Raw genomic sequence first — 21,546 nt, 5'->3', positions numbered from 1 at the left:
AAATGAATTACCGTGGAAAATGTGTACGGGAAATGTTGCATCTGTCTTTGAGAGAATGCCACAAACAATGTTTTGCACACAACTGTATTCATTTTGTGATTTGTTGTAGCTTGTTTCCTGGTGTTTTTCATTAACGTTGTGAGTACAGCAATAAACAATGGAAATTCTGTGCATCTTCAAATACACATCACAGATTAGATGCAATCAAATGCAACAGTTTGTGATTGATTCTGAGTTTCATAGGAGTTAAAACTATAGTCTGATTTGACTGACTACACAAGGTCATGGAGTCTGTTGCCTGCTGGACCATGTGTCCAACTTCCCATAATTCATTGTGCGGAGATGTGTGCCAGCCAGGCTTATAACTCGATAATCCTGTGACTCATTCAGCACAGGGATGTGTGAAATCTCATGGCTTTTGAGGAACTCATGAAAGACCATGTTGTTGAAATTTAAAAAAATATATACTGACTTTAAACTCTGTCATTTAGAATATGAATGTGAATAAAGAATACATAGATTTCTGAATGAAGAATTGTAATGCACACAAACACACATTTTGGCAGATCATGTCGCTAAGACAATATTTGTCTTGTTTAGTCATCGTACAGCATGCTCCGAATCGCATTCCAAAAATTATGAACATTGTATGTGACTTTTGTATGTGACTACAAATTCAAGAGACTGTCCAATAAAACCTTCTCATAACCTGTTGTTCTGGATGTCATGCAGTGGCCGTAAATCTCCTGCCACTGAAGGTCATGAAATTTTAAGCACCCAGAGTTGGTAACGTCCATCTGGATGTGAGATATAAACAAGCACAGCCATGCCAAAGCCAGTAGATTATCAGTATGGTGACAAATGGTTGCCAGACTGCTTTCAACTGTGATAAATTAGAGAAGCATTCATCCGTTTTACGTTACTGCCTTTCCTGTGCATTTTTTGGAGAACTTTTAAAGAGAGTATAACACTTTAATATTTCTGCATGGATAAGAGGGTGTCTGGAAAATCCTGTGCAAGCTATCTCTGTAATTTCATTGTAGTGATGTCGAATAAAAATTACGTTTAATTAAAGGGAGCTTAACTGATCCATTATACTTAAGTATTAGTGTTCTGTATACATCATTACAGTAGCTGTTTTTATGAGCTCATGCCCAATTATGTACACTAATATCACAGTCAGGAACAGAAATATCTTTTTCTGGCACTGTCTCTTCTGTTCTCCACCTTTCTCTGTCGCATCCCACGCACAAACAAAAGCCTACATGTATTTCATTTTTTTCTCTAACATTGCCACACACACATCCAAACAAATGAGACGGCTTGTGTTATAGCCTCCATATGTTTCCTGATATGCCCTTTCAGTTCTGGACGAACACCTGATTTGCAGATTTGGATAGGTCTATTTATTTTCCCATTAGTAGAGGAAGGCCGGTCGATGTTGTGAATCATTTGTGTGGAAAGACTCTTAATGTATACGTTTGTCTTTTTATTACTTCTTCCTGTGCATTTAAGTCAAACTACCTTTTTGTTGAGTGCTGCTTGTTACAGAAGTGTTTTTCAAGTAATGAAGATACATTCCCTCTGTCAAGAATATGAAATTAGACATTAAACCTAGAAAAATGAATTGGGCTCAGAAAGCTAATGCTGCAGTACATTCTCTTGAGACATCGTACTGTGTTCCAGGATTAACATTTTATATTTATTCAGAAAAGAAAGACTCTTGAGGAAACCGTAGGAACAAAGGAATAATGGCTCCACCTAGAGGTTCGAAGATGCAAGCATTGAACATTGGGATTATATTTATGGTGGAAATTAGGTTAATTTAGCCAACTGTATGCAAAATTCTGCTAACCAATTTTTATTAACAATAAATTCTAAGAATTTTTTATCACTTGACCAAATCACGGTGCATGTCAGTGGTTTGATGATAATGAAATGTATTACATATTATGCAGTATGTTGTCAACATTGTGATTATGCCAAAAATTGATGTTCTGCATTTCAAAGTTGTGAGCTGTTATATTTATGTATCCTTTCTCTGCTTCATGTTGCTTAGTTAAACGAGCAAAAACAACAAATGACTGTGCACCGATATCAACCCAAGTTAATGCATTGATTTGTTACAGATGAGCAATTTCATCATAAGATAAAATGATGCATTAGGGAATGACAAATGTAAATGTTTTTGCTGGGCTTTTAGCCACCGAAACAAACCAAAACAATGGCACTATATTTTAACATTCTCCCATAGATCTTATTGAATATTGTTAGAAAGTGTCTTCCCTAAAGAAGAATAAGTAATGACATGTGTAAGTACTGGTGACTTGATCTTGATTAAGGGCATCGTCACCAGGGCGTGTGTCCCAGTAACCTTTCATTCAAAGGACGTTAGTCTGCATTTATCAGGGCTTGTCCATGAATGCAGTGCGGCCCCTCCCTCCAGAGCGGTTCATTTAACACTCACACACAGCAACTGAGTCAACACTAAGGTCTGGCAGTGTATTTATACAGTACGTCTGTGGGATGCTTGCAGCCCAACCCTGCATTTGAAAAAGTCCACCGTTCCAAGGTCTATCCAATGAGACTACTAAGATTTTCACAAAACCTGATAACAAAACTTGTATTGCTCGCACACTGGAATATGATTGAGTTGGACCAAAGCCCAAAATCTATACAAACATGACATTTAAATAACAAAAAATATTATGTAGCTCCTGTAGCTCAGTGGTAAGAGCAAGGTTGTGGGTTCGATCCCAGGGGATTGCAAATACCTATGTAAAATGTATAGGATTAAGAAATGTAAGTCGCCTTGGATAAAAGCGTCTGCCAAATGCCTAAATGTAAATGTATTTTTTATAAATCATAACAATCATAAGTCTTCCGGATGCATGAACTCCTTAGACTAGTCTTGGTTTTAGTCCTCATTTTTCTTTTCAAAACTGGTCATAACTTTAAATCAGTTACAATAAAGGGTATATAGGGCTACTTAAAATATGAAAAGTAAGACTGATAAGTCCTAACTGGTTGCGAGTCGGTGAGACTAGTTGTTAAGACATGGGCCCAGGGGTTTAAAACCCAGGTGGTCCCTAAACTTGCGTGTAAATGTATTTTTAAATGTAATTTAATTTTTCATTCTTAATATTGCAGTGTTAATAAGCAACTTCTTTGTCTCCAAACGTGTCAAACTTAGCCTGAACTTTTACATATATTTTAATACTTGCAACACAACATATTTACATTTCTAAAGTCCCTAAAAATAGCGCACGCCTCTGCGTTTCGAAACGTGTGCGGCACGGGGAGGGAGGAGCCACGCCGTGACGTCACATGACAGGCATCTCACATTACTGTAGTTCAGTCTGCGACTTCCGTGTTCTTTCACTACTACCATCAAGCAGGCAGAATGTCTCATCAAACCGGCATCCAAGGTACAGTAATTTTACTGTCTTTTATTGTTTATTGAAAGAAAACCCGGCGCGTCTATTGCATCGCTGTCGCGCAAATTTGTCGCGAGTGTTTATAAACACAGATAAACCTGTTGTGCCCGTCGCTTGGGAATGAATTTCCCTGTAAGTAAGAGTTTAATTTGCAGCTCGCAGTAAACAAGTCAGAAACTGAATCTGTGTTATGTGTACTTTGCCTTTTGTTGCTTTAATATGGTAATGCAAATAAACTCAGATTGGCAGAGAGTCTTTGATCATCAGTGTGCAGGGAGATTGTATTTTAGTGTAATGCACAATGAAGCAAGCAGGTTCCAAAGGTCCCTTGGTAATATAACTGTGTCAGCAATGCGTAAAGGTGTTTGCTGGGCATTATGCAATGAACATCTGTTTACATTGGGATTTTACTGCAGTGGGATTGTGTTACCGGTTCAACAAGTATGTGAGATTAATTTTGAAGTTTTGGTTAAAAGTCACATTGCATCATGGATTATAAACCCTTAGTCATATCGGAGATGTATTTAAAGAACTGATAGAGATCCCCTTAACAATGCCTCTTCTCACTTTTATTCATCAGCCAAATTTCACTTCGGATTTCCATTGATGCTCAGCTTTGTTTCGGACCAGAATAAATACTGTCATTGTCTTCTGTGTGTGCTCTTTGTTCCCAGCTACCGGGGAAGTGAAAGAAATCTTTGGAAAAGCTCGGAATGGAGAATATCGGCTAATCAAAATAGTCATTGAAAAAGGTGAGACGACTTTCATGTTCATTAAGAGGCGGACCACCTAGTTTGGGTCATTTTGGACCATGCATACATAAAATAATAGATCATAAAGTACTTTGAGGTATAGATTATCTAATGTGACCCTGAAATTGTATTACAACGTCACAAATTAATTTCTTTGTTGTTTCTTTAGAGAAGCTGGTTCTTGGCGGAAGCAAGCGGTCTTCTAAGAAGTGGGATCAGGAATGGGACAGCTATGTTCTCCCTCTTGTGGAGGATGACATGCCATCGTACCTTCTCTACAGACTAGACACCACCAATAACCAGGGTTATGAGTGGATCTTTCTGGCCTGGTCTCCAGACCACTCTCCAGTAAGTGCTTTTAAGCCAGGCTTTTTTTTAATGCTTTTGTCCTGCCATATCTCAAATGAAGACAGTAAAAGTAATGAGACGGCAACAGTGATTGTATTGCAATCCATCCAGCCCTTATATAGTATTCTAGGTTTAAAGCTGTTTACTTTTAAACAAACTGTTTTTCTGGGCCACATTATATCAGTCCAAACATATGGTGTTATATTAACAATATTGTGTTGCTATGGATATACTTATTAAAGATATTGTATAAGTGTTATTATAAGGGAGTGTGTCTGAATTGAATAGATGTCTGACATCTACTTTTCACCACGCAATTGATTTTTGTGAAAAGCACGGTTGACCTGAGACAGAAAACAGACAGTTGTGGTTCTGTGCTAGAAATTTGCAATTCTAATGTTCTCCCTGTGGCCAGCACCCAGAGGGAGACCGAAATGGCCTAAGTCCCAATCACACAAATCAGTCGCTCTTTGGTGCAGAACCAGTTTAAAGGGTTTAAACCAAGTTCATCCTATTGCCAAACTGAGGTCATTTCGAAAGCTTCACGCTCTATACGCTCATTCCATAGCATTTTTATTTTAGGTCCGACAAAAGATGTTATATGCTGCCACGAGGGCAACACTGAAGAAAGAGTTTGGTGGTGGCCACATTAAAGACGAGATTTTTGGCACAGTGAAGGTACAACACACACTTTGTGTCTTTCTTAAAAGCAAACACCCTAATGAATGGATGGTTACTAATGCGTCTGTCTGCCCAGGATGATGTGTCTCTAAACGGCTATAAAAAGTACCTCACCTCCCAGGCGGCGCCTTTGCCTCTGACGGCCGCAGAAGAAGAACTGAGGCAAATTAAACTCAATGAGGTAGGGCTGACATCAGCGTAAACACAGCATGGGTGTACACCTATATTAAAATAAGGCGAAAGCCAAGTCAGGCCTTTTGTATGCAATACCTCAGGCAAAAAAATTTTTTTTATTACATTCAGTACTAAATATATCACACATTAGGTGTTTTTCACCCTCTCCCCCGAACAATTTGAATTAAGTTATGCTTTTTTTAAGAAAATCCCCCTATTTGTGTGAAATGATTAACAGAAGTTCACTTTTCTAAGACACCGACTACAGGTTTGATGTATGGTTCAACATAGCTGTTAATTTTTTTCTTTTCACAGCCTGCATCACATTAAAACAGTTAATGCTCAAATGTGCAATATAAACCACTGAAGACTGAAATTATCCTTGCTAAAAATAAACTTTAGACACAACCCCTTTAGGCTTTCAATCAAAACTATAGATCCTTTTAAGCAGAATGTGCTCTTTAGTAAACATAAGTCTAGAATGCTTCCACTAATGTCTTTTATATTCTTTTTGTCAAATAAGCTTAATAGTTTAGATGTCTAGTTCAATCTTTGTAAGGGGGAAAATCTTGTATATGTAGTAAATCTTCTAATGGTTCTTCGGCTGAGTTAATTATGCACTGTAGTTTTGTGGTCAACCAAATCACCATGCACAGTTCCCCTCGCCCCCTTTAATTCAAAGCCTGATGTATTACCATGATTTGTGGCAGGAAAGCGTCTAGTAAAGCCACAAATGTAATGCACATCATCAAACATGAACCTAAAAATAGACTTGTTTGACCCTAGAAAGTGCACGCGCGGTCTCTCATTTAAACCACCTCCTGGAACCAATTGCGGGAGATGCTGCTGGCAGTCATCACTAGCTCCCCTTTAAACCATAAAAGGATATGCTCTCACACTTCAACAGCTCAATGGCTGTTTCAAAAGGATAAGCTTCTGAAATCAACCAATCGGAGCGCTGGGTGCGAGCCCTATAAAGCAGCTGTTGTGGGAGGCGGATAATACTACCCTAATCTATATGTACGAGAGAAAAGCAGCTTTGTGATGTTTTATTTTTATTAATTTGCTGAGAGAGATTGCTTTTATTGAGTGGATGGGCTGATGAAAAGATGCTCCCAATCCTGGATGAAAAAGAGAGTAAAGCAGGTGGCTTGTACAGTGGGCGCGATGCCGGTGTGAGAAATGCCTAAAGCGCTCATGGGACAAACATAATAAAAACATAAAACGCATCATTAACTCTAAATGCACATTTACCAACAGTTTACCAACGATGTTTACGTTAAAACCTGAATGTTCAGATTGCAGAAATCAGATTTGACAGTCATTATTGACCTTTGCGCTGTGTGTATGTGTGGTTTAACATTTGTGTGTATCTCTACAGCTCCAGACAGACATCCATGTTGACACAAAGCAGCAGACGCTTCAAGGCATTGCGTTCCCGATGCAGAGGGACGCTATTCAAGCCCTGGAACAGTTCAGGGAGAAAAGACTCAACTATGTTCAACTGGTACATCAGGCCTTTTCTATTCGTTCTGCTCCCAAAAGCTCTACAATAGCATCTTATCCAGCCTTTTGTGTTGCACCTGTATCACATATTTGCTGAAACTGTCTTCACTTTAGACCCAGATATTCTCTGTTTTGCACGCTCCACCTTGCATAACAAACAGGCCTTTCATAATAATCTTCTCCGAAGCGAGTGGACGCAGAAGGGCTGGCACATTTTGGTCCCCTTTATCTGCACTTCCTTCTCTTGCACATGTGCCTTTTCACTTGCCGACAATGCTTGCGGAGCTCGGCAGAATCTGTTTATGATGAAAATTACTGTCGGGGTTATTGATGGTTATTATTGATGGAAATGTCTGTAGTCTCTCTGATTAACTGTTAGTTATTGATTCTGCCCGTCCCATTTACAGGAAATAGATTTTCCTAAAGAATCCATAAACTTGTCCAGCACGACCCTTACAGAATTGAGAGATCTGCCAAAAAGGATTCCTCAAGATGCGGCTAGATATCACTTCTTCCTCTACAAACACAATCATGAAGGAGACTACCTTGAGGCCACGGGTAAGAGAGGCCTAAAAGAGAATAAATTATGCATTCCTATACTGGTGTTTATTGTGTTGAGTGACCTATCTTAAATATTGCGATGGTTTTATACCAGGACCCCTTACATCTGCAGACTCATGAGGATCCATGAAGCGTCTGTGCACTAATATACTGAATGTATAAATATTTTTTATAATTAGATTACACATTTTCTATAATTTATAATATAGAAAATGCTTAAGTTAAATTGTGCATAAATAGAATTTAATTGTAAATATGTACAGTGTAGTAAAAAACATCTTCTCATAAGATTTTATACAGTTAGCTCAATAGGACATGAAAATCTAAAAAAATGTAAATCTCTCTTTGCAAGAAAAAATGAAGCATGAATATGTTGACAGTTTTACTTTCTTTATGGTATCCCTGGGCTGAGTCCTTGAGAGGGGTCTAGAGAGGGCTTCTTGGGTCACGAAAGGAGTGTTTATGTGTGTGTTTGCAGTGTTTATCTACTCTATGCCTGGTTATAAATGCAGCATCAAAGAGAGAATGCTGTATTCAAGCTGCAAGAACCCTCTTATTGACACAGTGGAGAAAAATCTGGGCATCGAAATTGCGAAAAAGGTATCAGGTGATATTGGTTACAGCAATCCTATTTAATTACTGTAAGACTGTTTTCTAATAAAATGTAAAGATGTTTGTCGTTGGCTTTGTGAAGTTACTACGTTTACAAACTTGTGCTTTTTTTAGCTGAGATCCAGTTATGATATCGTGATAAAATTAACTTATGGTGTATATAACCCAATGTCCATTATATCACAGGGAGGCTACCATATCCATATGATATCACAATGGTTAAAACGTATACATTAGGTTCAATGCAGAAGTGCAACGAGGCTGAAATGATTGTTGGGTGTATAAATGTTAGTTTTAACCGGTTTCTCGTTTCATTTTCATCCCAGTTGGAGATTGACAATGGTGATGAACTTACTAGTGACTTCCTTTATGAAGAGGTCCATCCCAAGCAGCATGCACACAAGCAAGCTTTTGCCAAGCCCAAGGGCCCAACTGGAAAAAAAGGGGGACGCAGAATCACACGGCCACCAGGCGATGGCGCCGATGACGATTAAATTCCAGGATCGACAGTGGTACATTCCACCTAGTCTAAAGAACCCAGTCCTTATATCGAATTCCTAGTTTACCTTGAGTCATATAGACCACAGCCCTGTAGACTGATCTATGCACAAAAAACAACACTAAGCCTGTGAATTTATTTTTGTAGCTTGCAATACGATGTGATACAAGGAGGAAACAGGTTGCGGTACACAAGAATGTATTTACAAAGCTAATGCCACCTGTGATGTTCCTGGTTTTAACGCTATTACAATGTTCATTTGCATAATGTAGACTGACTTATTTGTTTAGGCCAGGTTAAATAGTTACAGGGTGCCTATTGTTAAAATAGATACTCGTATAGATGTTCCAGAGGATATTTTTTAGAAACAACTTTTTTCCAGGGTATGCTTTCCCATAAGTAGATATGTAGTCTAGCCAAGGTACAGTATAAATTGGATTTTAAACAATGGGTTTCCAGTCAAATACAATTTTAGCCAAAGACTAATGTTAAAATTTGTCTAGGAAATTGGTACTAGAACAGGGTCATTTGCTTTAGGATTAGACTTGATTTCTGTTTGAGAAACAAGCCTGGAAAGTTAGGCATTATGTGGCAGGTCTAGTCTTGTGTAGTTGTTTGACCCTGATCATGGAGGTCAGCTATGTTTTATAAGTCACTATAAGCATAATTAATTAACTTTCTGATTGATGGTCTAGTGCTCCCATTAAAAATTAAAGGCCCCAGCTTCTGAAAAGTGAACAGATTAGTCCAAAGTAATTTCATCAGTATTTCCTCGCCCTTGTAGCTCTCGTGTTGAGATTATTTAAATGAAGGATTTGCCAAGAATAATGTGCTGAAGATGTTCCAATACCTTTTCCTTCTATTTTATGTGTTTTAAGTTTAAATTGATGTGTTTTTTAACATAGAGCTGTTTAATTATATAGAAATGAAATGATCATGATGAAACAGAAATCCGAAGAAGTAATTCTGGCTGCATTTTAGCAATTTTTCCGCATTGTTCTGGTAAAGACAAAACACACAGAGACACTATTTTTATAAACCTGTACAGCTGTATGTTGAAAATGTTTGACATATTGAAATGTCCATGGTTTCAGGTTTATGTCTATTTTGTCTTTCATTTCCATCTCATTGCATTTGCAGCCACAATAATGTATAGTGCATGCAGTTCACTTTATAGATTGAAAGTTGTTGAAACCACTCATAACGGAACGGACAACAAATCACAAAATCCTTGTATGTCAGTCCATCTACTGATTTACTATAGGTGAACCACTATTAACATCTCTTCTATGTGAAGGTATTATAAAGTCTCGAATGATACCAATGTCTTTTTCTATGCATTGTATATAAAAGAGGGAGGTATAAGAAATAAAAAGATTTGAAGTACAAATATCAATGAGGTGTTTGTAATACCTGTAATAATATGTTTGTCTTATTGTCACAACTGAATGACACCAGGGTCGATAAATAAATATTTGACTTATACACATTAAGGGTGAACATACTTTCAAAACTATTTGATCAATAAAAGTGGAAACCCTTCTGACTATTATTCATAGGTAAAAGTGATAAGATTTCATGTTGTGAATAACCAATTCAACATTACAGTAACCTGTCAATGTTTCATAAATACAAGAAACGCACTGTAATGTTAATTATTTCAACAAGTGTGTCAACAACACGGTAATAGTGAGAACACTAGAATCATGTTACCAGAGTAATTCACGTATTCTAAGACAATAGCTACCCGGATCTTAAAATTACATTCAACATTACATTGATGGGAGTAAAAACGTAATTTTCTCTCATATACATGGAAAATACGTTAGCATACTTTGCTAACAGGTCAGCTTGCTTTTAGTGTAGCTGTCCCTTTAAGAAGCACAGCGTCGGCAGCACGTGTAGCGGAAGTGAAGTTAAATAAACACTGAACGCATGTGAGTAGAAGCAACAGTAATTTTGTGCTCGTTTTGCTCCAGATTCTATTATCATTTATTTAGAGTAAATCTGCTTTTGTAACTAGAATAATAATAATAATAATGTCGAGACGCGCATTGTAGTTTAGTAGTCCACACAGTGTGCGAGCAGCAGCTCGTTTGCATTAGCCTGTGTTCAGAAATCATTTACAGGGCTATAAATCGCCCATTTCGTCCTGGAAATATAAAATGGAGTGGGAGACTCTTCCGTTTTTTATATCGGACCATGAAGGTTTCCATGGGACTATTAAAAACTCGCCCAAAGACTTTGTGGTTACGGAGATAGACACTCATGGACAACTAGTTACAAATCCCAATATTCAAGGAACGCAGATAAAAACTGTATATCAAGGAACGATTAAAGATGTTAAATCAAAACAAACTCAACCAGATGAAATCGACATTTCTAATCAGGATTGCTTTGATTTAAATGCTATCCTTAATCCATCCGTGTTGAAAGAGCTAGAACACTTTACTAATAAAATAAGAGCGAAAACCAGCCCATGTAAAGGCGAACAGGAAAACATGGAGTTGTCACTGGGCACTTTTGCTGATAAGAACCTCAGAGCTGTCGTTCACAGAGCAGTACGACAAACCTTCCCCTTCCTTCAGACTGTGACCAACCAATCAGAGATTCGGGTAAGAGAGGACCAGGATTTTAAGGAGCTCTCAAAGTTGTCCTCTGAAGGAGAAGCTGAGGAGTTCTTCAGGTTCATTGATGCCAAAGCACCTGGTTGTGTGTTCACCTTTTTGCCTGATCATAGCAAGGAGCACCGGACTTCAGTTCACCATTTTGTCAGCTTGCGATTTGGGAAACTTGTTGAAACCAAGAGCTTTACAGACCAGAATAAAACCTCCATTACAGTGAGGCTGAGGGACAAGAGCAAGCAACCCAAGAAGAGAGGGATAGCAGACTGTCAAGAGGAAGAGGTGTCATACACAGGTAAGCAAAGATTAGTCATAAACATCACTTGCGTCTTATCTTGTATGCAAATCTGACTAAGACACAAGTGTGTTTGTCCTCAGCTTTCACACTGCAAAAAGAGAACCTGGAGACATTGGAGGCCATCAGCTACATGGCTGTGGTGCTCGGAGTGCTTCCGTCCGATTTTACCTATGCAGGAATCAAAGACAAGAAAGCAGTAACTTACCAGTCCATGGTGGTGAAAAAGATCTCTCCAGAACAGTAAATACAAAGCATACAGATAATATCAGTTAACAATGCTGTAAGATTTGTTGTTGACCATGTACAAACATATATTGGCAGGTTGTTGGAGAAGGCTGCAGAGTTTGAGAGGAGGGGAATGAAGATCTCTCATATCCACCCTGTCTGTGAACCCCTCAAGCTTGGTAGACTGCAGGGAAATCACTTTGAACTTGTTATACGAGACCTGAAACCTCACAGGAAACATGAACTTGCAATGTTAGAAGCGCTTATACGAGAAGCAGTGGAACATGTAAAGGTAAATCTTGCTTTTATTAACCAATAGTATACTATAATACTATAAATTACAATTACGTTGTTAAATTTCATTTCATAATTTTTATAGAACAATGGTTTCGTGAATTACTACGGACCCCAGCGATTTGGCAGCAGAACATGTGTCCAAGCAGACCAAATAGGGCTCGCACTTCTGAAGGAGGAAATGGTATTACTTACAGGGGCATTCCATGTATACAGATGGAACACTTTAGTTAGAAAACACTAAATCTGTTTATGTTTGAACAGGAAACTTCTGTAAAGCTGTTTTTCACCCCAGAGGATGGTGACAACCTCCAAAACAAGGCAAAGCAGCATTTTCTACTGACAGGTTTGGGCATGGCTTTTTTCTAAATAAAGTTTGTACAACTACATCTTAAATGTTGGTGATTAGTAATGAGTATATATATATAAACCATCATGAGCTTTATCTATTGGCCTACTTGTTATATACTGCCATAAACAGTTGACTGGAATTTAAGAGCATTGCATTAAATAAAATGTCCTGTAATCATTCACTTTTGCATCTCAGGGTCCGCCAAGGAGAGCTTAGCGTTGATGCCAGCTTACAAAGCCAGAGAGCGACTCATGCTCCGCGCGCTCCATCGGTACGGGACCGGACGTGAAGGATGCACACGCGGCTGGCTAGGTTTGCCCCATGCCATGAGGCTTTTCTACTTGCACTCTTACTGCAGCAGAGTCTGGAACGAAGCAGCCGCGTACCGGCTACAAAAACTGGGCTTCAAGGCTGTCCAGGGAGATCTGGTGTGGTCTGGATCTAAAAGAGGGTGCAAGAACACTACAGAAGATGAACTGAATGCTCCACAGGTTAGATGTTTATTGCAGTTTAATGCGGTCACATATGACAAATCATTTTTTGTAGTGAGGCACTGAAGAGAGTCAACATTAAAGGGATGCTGCGGCTCTTGTGCTAGCAGAGATACACGGAGACAGTTCTGCATTAACAAACGTTGTGCATTTAATCTAACTTTTTGCAAACTCAACCACTGCGCACCACAATAATAAACATTCACTTCAGTGTACCGCCCTCTTAAAGGGGACGTGTTCAATAAGTTTGAAACAAGTTGAGGGTGAGTACATGACAATTTTCATTATTGGGTGGGGTGTCCGTTTTAAAACACTTTTCCAATCCTGGTCCTAGAGGTACACGAACAGTGCACATTGGATGGCATTCAGATGAGCTGATTCAACAAAGCAGGTGGGGATGATTAAGGAATCACACACCTAAAGATAACTGCTTATAAAAAAAACCTTAAATCATGTTTAAAATTGTATTACGTCATGTTTTTATTGTGTTAGTTAGCTGTATTTTTTTGTTTTATGGCTTAAATCTAGACAAACCAACTGCAGTTTGATTGGAATGCACTATAAAAAAACATGATTTTTGAGAAAAGTAAACATTCAAATGTTGATTCTGCAAAGTAGCCGAGCAAAAAAGCCACTGTAGGCAACAATTAAAAATCAATCAGTCTGCCTTACCTGTTTGTAGTAGCTCTTCTTTGTTGGGGTTATGTACTGTTAATGCTAAACTGTTAAACCTATATGTATGGACATGGCTACAAGGTTTATAATCATTGTTAACAACATGGCTGCAAGGGTCATATTGAGAAAAAGCTCAATTTAACTTACATTTTACCTAAACCAGCAATGAATGTCATAGCAAACAATTATCTAGTTAAAAAAAACGGCAACACCCATTTATAAGAAAATTACAGATACTACCTAAAATTTAAGAAAATAACATTTGTCAGTGATACCGGTGTTTGTTCCACCATAATAAGGTAACATGATTAAGAACAGGTAATATAGTCACATACAATTTGTAACATTTAGTTAACTTGGAAGAAATATTTATCTTTTCACCATCTTGACGCACACCAGCAGCCACCCCTCATGAACTATCAAACACAGCAGCCAACTGAGCAAGGATATTTAAATGCGGGAGGTACAGGTAGCATGCAAGCTCATTGGCTAACAAATTACATAAAGAACCTATCATATTGGACCATGATAGATGATTGGCTAACAGAATGCAAGTAGATTAAACCCACACAGAGTAACCTGATAGAACTTCAATCATAGTGTATATAATAGAAACAATATGTTTTTATGTCAGTCAGTATATCATAAATTCAAAATGTATATGTGTGTGTGTGTGATGTCACAGTCAGTAAATGCTCAAGTGTTATCATTTATTTTTCTGTTCTGCAGGTTCAAGTGGTTACTGCTGAAGAGGAGATGAATGATGTTTTCTCATTAGAACAAGTAATGTCAAGATGTCTTTTCCTGTTATAATATCTGCTATATATACTGCTCATTAATATCTGATACTAATATCTTTATAGGTGATTCTGACAATGCCAGGAAATAATGTCAAGTACCCGGAAAACCTGCTGGGGAAATGGTATGAGGACAGATTGGCCAAGGATGGCTTGGGGTCATGTCGTTTCAGAGTGACTCCTCTTAAACTCAACATCCCCGGTTGTTATCGCCCTCTGCTCGCAAAGCCACAGAAAATCACTTACAGCTTTCGGACCGCAGAGGAATCACAGACGACAAGGGAATCACAGATGATGGGTCAATCAGACGAGCCTTGTGCACCCAGTCTTTCAATAGCGTTTGACTTGGATGCTTCCTGTTATGCTACTGTGTGTCTCAGGGAGATTATGAAATATCATGTTTCATAATTTACATTGAGGAAAGATGTTTCAAGACTAAATAAGGATATTTTTGTTACACATCACATTTGATTGAAGGGTTCAGAAATAACTGCCTCATGTGCCACTTAATGACCACTAGATGGGGGTGATGAAAAGTAGAGAAGTCGTCGTCGATATTCTTCAGTGGAGGCTGTGTTCAACCTATCATAATTGTCATAATCTTATGGTGAGCCGATTCAAAAGACTTGAGTCTCTGGAATGAATCAAAATACACAATTTAACGTTAGCATTGGGCGACTTGGGATAGGTGATGTGATCTTCAGAACCAGTGGTGTGTTAACATGAAAGTTTGTTTATTACTATAATAAAATCCAAATATAAGATGTATGTTTACCTGGTCTCAAAAACAGTTAATTAAGATGACAAGCTATCTTTGGCTGGTGTATTGTGGTTCAAGTCGTTCCCTTCTCTATTTACCACTGGAACATATTAAATGCATATTAAACATTGAAGTGTAAAGATTGACCTAAGCTTTCTGGCTCATGTTCTGCTTTTGGTGTTCAGTGGATCGGGGGTAATGAACACTGGACTTTGGCAGGGTGCATTCAAGCCCAGCGTTGGATAATGTCTCAAGTTTCTTATGAGAAACACGTATGTATTAAAGAGATAAAATCACCAGGAGAAGTGTAACAAGCATGCAGTGTCCAGTGCAGAGTTAGTGGCTCAGGCGTAGAAGTCACTCTACGTGAACGTCCTGATTCAAGTCCACCGACTTTTAAGGAATTTCAATCATAAGACAAAATATATTACCCCCAAAAATGTTTTGAAGGCCTCGTCATGTTGATGGCTCAGGGGTTTGTACTCTTGTGCTTTGTATGTAAAAGTCCTTGTTCAGTCCCAACTTTTCCGTGTTTTGATTTTACAAAAGGGATAAAACTCTCGGTTACTCTATGTGAACGTCATGGTTCAAGTCCACCGAATTTTAAGGAACTTCAATCATAAGACAAGAAATATTACCCTCCAAAAACTGGTCCAAAAACTAGCCGTATTGATGGTTTAGGGCTGGATCAAAACCCATTTCTTCCTTCTTTTACTTTAATAAAACACACAAGCCCCACCAAAAAACGCTGTACATAACATCTATATGGTTAGTGCCTCAGGCATGGAACTCTCGGTCACTCTACGTGAACGTCCTGGTCTAAATCCACTGATTTTCAAGGAACTTTAATCATAAGACCAAAAATATTATAGTTATTATAGTCTCATTGGCTCAGGGGTTAAACGCTTGTGCTTACTATGGGATGTCCTAATTCAAAGCCCACTTTGTGATTGTTTTGTTCTTGGCATTGTTCTACAGGGTCACTGGGTCAGGGTTAGAACTCTCGCTTGTTCACAGTGGTATGAGAATTGTCACTTGCCTAGGTGGGTCTGGGTCTGGCTCTGGACCAAGAGGTTCAGGTTTCAAGTCCAGCATGCATGAGATCGTGTATAGTGTTTCAAGTTCCTTATGCAATCCAATTAGTGGTGAAGAAGATATACACGCCAGAAGAAATGACACAAGTGTGCGGGACCAGGTAGCTCTTCGGATATGACTACCGATGGTGGACAAGAGGTCCAGGGCTCAAGTACAGCTATCATGAGAGAATGCGCATTGTTACATGTTCCTTATGCAATCCAATCAGTCGTGAAGAAGATAACCACACCAGACAAAAGTAACACAAATGTGTAGGACCAGATGGCCCAGAGAACATGAGCACAGTCACAAGAGATTCAGGGTTCAATTCGAGCATGCATGAATGTGTTTACTGTTTCGTGTTCCTTATGGGATCCAATAAGTGGTAAAGAAGATAAACACACCAGGAGAAACGACCCCCCAGTGTGTGGGACCTGGTGGCTCAGAGGATTTGAGCACTGTCACTGAACTAAGAGGTTCAGGGTTCAAGTCCACCATCTATGATAGTGTGTACTGTTTCACGTTCCTTATGCAATCCAATCAGTCGTAGAGAGCATGGACACGCCAGGAGAAGCCACACAAATGTGTGGGACCTGGTGGCTCAGAGGACTTGAGCACTGTCACTGAATCAAGATGTTCATGGTTCAAGTCCAGCATCCATGAGTGTGTGCTGTTTCAAGTTCCTTATGCGATCCAATTAGTCGTAGAGAAGATGTACACGCCAGAAGAAGCGACACAAATGTGTGGGACCTGGTGGCTCAGAGGATTTGAGCACTGTCACTGGACCAATATGTTCAGCGTTCAAGTCCAGCATCCATCAGGTTGTGTGTCTTTTTACGTTCCTTATGCAATCCAATCAGTCGTAGAGAACATGGACACGCCAGGAGAAGCCACACAAATCTGTGGGACCTGGTGGCTCAGAGGACTTGAGCACTGTCACTGAATCAAGATGTTCATGGTTCAAGTCCAGCATCCATGAGTGTGTACTGTTTCACTTTCCTTATGCGATCCAATTAGTCGTAGAGAAGATGTACACGCCAGGAGAAGCGACACAAATGTGTGGGACCTGGTGGCTCAGAGGATTTGAGCACTGTCACTGGACCAATATGTTCAGCGTTCAAGTCCAGCATCCATCAGGTTGTGTATCTTTTTACGTTCCTTATGCAATCCAATCAGTCGTAGAGAACATGGACACGCCAGGAGAAGCCACACAAATGTGTGGGACCTGGTGGCTCAGAGGACTTGAGCACTGTCACTGAATCAAGATGTTCATGGTTCAAGTCCAGCATTCATGAGTGTGTACTGTTTCACGTTCCTTATGCGATCCAATTAGTCGTAGAGAAGATGTACACGCCAGGAGAAGCGACACAAATGTGTGGGACCTGGTGGCTCAGAGGATTTGAGCACTGTCACTGAATCAAAATGTTCATGCTTCAAGTCCAGCATCCATGAGTATGTACTGTTTCACGTTCCTTATGCGATCCAATTAGTCGTAGAGAAGATGTACATGCCAGGAGAAGCGACACAAATGTGTGGGACCTGGTGGCTCAGAGGATTTGAGCACTGTCACTAGACCAATACGTTCAGCGTTCAAGTCCAGCATCCATGAGGTTGTGTATCTTTTTACGTTCCTTATGCAATCCAATCAGTCATAGAGAACATGGACACGCCAGGAGAAGCCACACAAATGTGTGGAACCTGGTGGCTAAGAGGACTTGAGCACTGTCACTGAATCAAGATGTTCATGGTTCAAGTCCAGCATCCATGAGTGTGTACTGTTTCACGTCCTTATGCGATCCAATTAGTCGTAGAGAAGATGTACACGCCAGGAGAAGCGACACAAATGTGTGGGACCTGGTGGCTCAGAGGACTTGAGCACTGTCACTGAACTAAGAGGTTCAGGGTTCAAGTCCAGCATCTATGAGAGTGTGTACTGTTTGACGTTCCTTATGCGATCCAATTAGTCATAAAGAAGATGTAGACGCCAGGAGAAGCGACACAAATGTTTCGTACCTGGTGGCTCAGAGAATTTGAGCACTGTCACTGGAGCAAGAGGATAAGGGTTCAATCCATCATCCATGAGGGTGTTTACTGTTTCAAGTTCATTATGCGATCCAATTAGTCGTATAGAAGATGTACACGCCAGGAGAAGTGTCACACATGTGTGCGGCCTGGTTGCTCAGAGGAATTGAGCACCGTCACTGGACCAAGAGGTTCAGGGTTCAAGTCCAGCATCCATGAGTATGTGAACTGTTTCACATTCCTTATGCAATCCAATCAATCGTAAAAAAGATGTACATGTAAGGAGAAGTACCACAAAATTGTGGAACCTGATGGCTCAGAGCATTTGAACACTGTCACTAAACCAAGAGGTTCAGGGTTCAAGTCCAGCATCCATGAGGTTGTGTATCTTTTTACGTTCCTTATGCAATCCAATCAGTCATAGAGAACATGGACACGCCAGGAGAAGCCACACAAATCTGTGGGACCTGGTGGCTCAGAGGACTTGAGCACTGTCACTGAATCAAGATGTTCATGGTTCAAGTCCAGCATTCATGAGTGTGTACTGTTTCACGTTCCTTATGCGATCCAATTAGTCGTAGAGAAGATGTACACGCCAGGAGAAGCGACACAAATGTGTGGGACCTGGTGGCTCAGAGGATTTGAGCACTGTCACTGGACCAATATGTTCAGCGTTCAAGTCCAGCATCCATCAGGTTGTGTGTCTTTTTACGTTCCTTATGCAATCCAATCAGTCGTAGAGAACATGGACACGGCAGGAGAAGCCACACAAATCTGTGGGACCTGGTGGCTCAGAGGACTTGAGCACTGTCACTGAATCAAGATGTTCATGGTTCAAGTCCAGCATCCATGAGTGTGTACTGTTTCACTTTCCTTATGCGATCCAATTAGTCGTAGAGAAGATGTACACGCCAGGAGAAGCGACACAAATGTGTGGGACCTGGTGGCTCAGAGGATTTGAGCACTGTCACTGGACCAATATGTTCAGCGTTCAAGTCCAGCATCCATCAGGTTGTGTGTCTTTTTACGTTCATTATGCAATCCAATCAGTCGTAGAGAACATGGACACGCCAGGAGAAGCCACACAAATGTGTGGGACCTGGTGGCTCAGAGGACTTGAGCACTGTCACTGAATCAAGATGTTCATGGTTCAAGTCCAGCATCCATGAGTGTATACTGTTTCAAGTTCCTTATGCGATCCAATTAGTCGTAGAGAAGATGTACACGCCAGGAGAAGTGACACAAATGTGTGGGACCTGGTGGCTCAGAGGATTTGAGCACTGTAACTGGACCAATATGTTCAGCGTTCAAGTCCAGCATCCATGAGGTTGTGTATCTTTTTACGTTCCTTATGCAATCCAATCAGTCGTAGAGAACATGGACGCGCCAGGAGAAGCCACACAAATTTGTGGGACCTGGTGGCTCAGAGGACTTGAGCACTGTCACTGAATCAAGATGTTCATGGTTCAAGTCCAGCATCCATGAGTGTGTACTGTTTCACGTTCCTTATGCGATCCAATTAGTCGTAGAGAAGATGTACACGCCAGGAGAAGCCACACAAATGTGTGGGACCTGGTGGCTCAGAGGACTTGAGCACTGTCACTGGACCAATAGGTTCAGGGCTCAAGTCCAGCATCCATGGCACTGTCACTGGACCAATAGGTTCAGGGCTCAAGTCCAGCATCCATGAGTATGTGAACTGTTTCACATTCCTTATGCAATCCAATCAATCGTAAAAAAGATGTACATGTAAGGAGAAGTACCACAAAATTGTGGAACCTGATGGCTCAGAGCATTTGAACACTGTCACTGGACCAAGAGGTTCAGGGTTCAAGTCCAGCATCCATGAGGTTGTGTGTCTTTTTACGTTCCTTATGCAATCAATCAGTCGTAGAGAACATGGACACGCCAGGAGAAGCCACACAAATCTGTGGGACCCGGTGGCTCAGAGGACTTGAGCACTGTCACTGAAGCATGAGGATCGGAGTTCAAATCCACCATCCATTAGGGTGTTTACATTTTCACGTTCATTATGCGATCCAATTAGTCGTAGAGAAGATATACACGCCAGGAGAAGCGACTCAAATGTGCAGTGTCCAGTGGCTCAGTGGTAAGGAACATTACCCCTAGATCAAGAGGTCTATGGTTCAAGCCCAGGTGTTGACCTGCATCTGAATGGTGTGAGATCGGGAGGAGCTTGCATGAAGCCTTGGGAGTGGAGCTAGCAGATGGTGTTGGATTGGTGGGTAGGTGTGAGCAGTTAGGGGTGTGAGCAGTTAGGGGTGGGGCTAGTGTTGGGAGAGTAGTTAGGGGAGGGCCAGGAAGAGAGCAGGCAGGAGTAGAGAGGAGGGCCTGAGAGAGCAGGCAGGATTAGAGAGGAGGGCCCGAGAGAACAGGCAGGCGTAGAGAGCAGGCAAGTGGAGGGCCCGAGAGAGCAGGCAGGAGTAGAGAGGAGGGCCAGAGAGAGCAGGCAGGCGAAGAGAGGAGGCAGGCGAAGAGAGAGGGCCAGTAGAGAGGATGGCCAGAGAGAGCAGGCAGGCGTAGAGAGGAGGGCCAGAGAGACAGCAGGCGTAGAGAGGAGGGACAGAGAGAGAGCAGGCAGGCGTAGAGAGGAGGGACAGAGAGAGAGCAGGCAGGCGTAGAGAGGAGGGCCCGAGAGAGCAGGCAAGAGGAGGGCCCGAGAGAGCAGGCAGGCGTAGAGAGGACGGCCCGAGAGAGCAGGCGAAAAGAGGAGGGCCCGAGAGAGCAGGCGAAAAGAGGAGGGCCCGAGAGTAGGCAGGCGTAGAGAGGTGGGCCAGAGAGAGAGCAGGCAAGAGGAGGGCCAGAGAGAGCAGGCAAGAGGAGTGCCCGAGAGAGCAGGCGAAAGGAGGAGGGCCCGAGAGTAGGCAGGCATAGAGAGGAGGGCCAGAGAGAGAGAGAGAGCAGGCAGGAGTAGAGAGGAGGGCCAGAGAGATAGCAGGCAGGAGTAGAGAGGAGGGCCAGAGAGAGAGCAGGCAGGAGTAGAGAGGAGGGCCAGAGAGAGAGCAGGCAGGAGTAGAGAGGAGGGCCAGAGAGACAGCAGGCGTAGAGAGGAGGGACAGAGAGAGAGCAGGCAGGCGTAGAGAGGAGGGACAGAGAGAGAGCAGGCAGGCGTAGAGAGGAGGGACAGAGAGAGAGCAGGCAGGCGTAGAGAGGAGGGCCCGAGAGAGCAGGCAAGAGGAGGGCCCGAGAGAGCAGGCAGGCGTAGAGAGGACGGCCCGAGAGAGCAGGCAAGAGGAGGGCCTGAGAGAGCAGGCGAAAAGAGGAGGGCCCGAGAGTAGGCAGGCGTAGAGAGGTGGGCCAGAGAGAGCAGGCAAGAGGAGGGCCCGAGAGAGCAGGCATAGAG

The 21,546-nt window shown here is 41.4% G+C and overlaps 2 protein-coding genes across 2 annotated transcripts; both read left to right on the top strand.

Moving 5' to 3' along the window:
- The first annotated feature begins 3,358 nt into the window (after positions 1–3,358).
- Positions 3,359–9,966, top strand: twf1b (twinfilin actin-binding protein 1b). Its single transcript, XM_056749343.1, has 9 exons — positions 3,359–3,428; positions 4,112–4,189; positions 4,359–4,537; positions 5,120–5,215; positions 5,295–5,399; positions 6,774–6,899; positions 7,306–7,456; positions 7,938–8,059; positions 8,398–9,966. Exons 1-9 carry the CDS (start codon positions 3,404–3,406, stop codon positions 8,563–8,565), a joined length of 1,050 nt encoding a protein of 349 aa, XP_056605321.1. The 5' UTR covers positions 3,359–3,403; the 3' UTR covers positions 8,566–9,966.
- A 512-nt stretch (positions 9,967–10,478) lies between these two features.
- pus7l (pseudouridine synthase 7 like) lies at positions 10,479–15,098 on the top strand. The gene is made up of 8 exons (XM_056748405.1): positions 10,479–11,489; positions 11,573–11,732; positions 11,814–12,009; positions 12,097–12,195; positions 12,276–12,357; positions 12,559–12,854; positions 14,259–14,312; positions 14,393–15,098. Exons 1-8 carry the CDS (start codon positions 10,736–10,738, stop codon positions 14,732–14,734), a joined length of 1,983 nt encoding a protein of 660 aa, XP_056604383.1. The 5' UTR covers positions 10,479–10,735; the 3' UTR covers positions 14,735–15,098.
- The last annotated feature ends 6,448 nt before the right edge of the window (positions 15,099–21,546 follow it).

Source organism: Triplophysa dalaica, chromosome 5, assembly GCF_015846415.1.
Source record: "Triplophysa dalaica isolate WHDGS20190420 chromosome 5, ASM1584641v1, whole genome shotgun sequence".
Lineage (NCBI taxonomy): Eukaryota > Metazoa > Chordata > Actinopteri > Cypriniformes > Nemacheilidae > Triplophysa > Triplophysa dalaica.
Note: the sequence above shows the minus strand (reverse complement) of the source record. Positions and strands in the feature narration are given on the sequence as shown.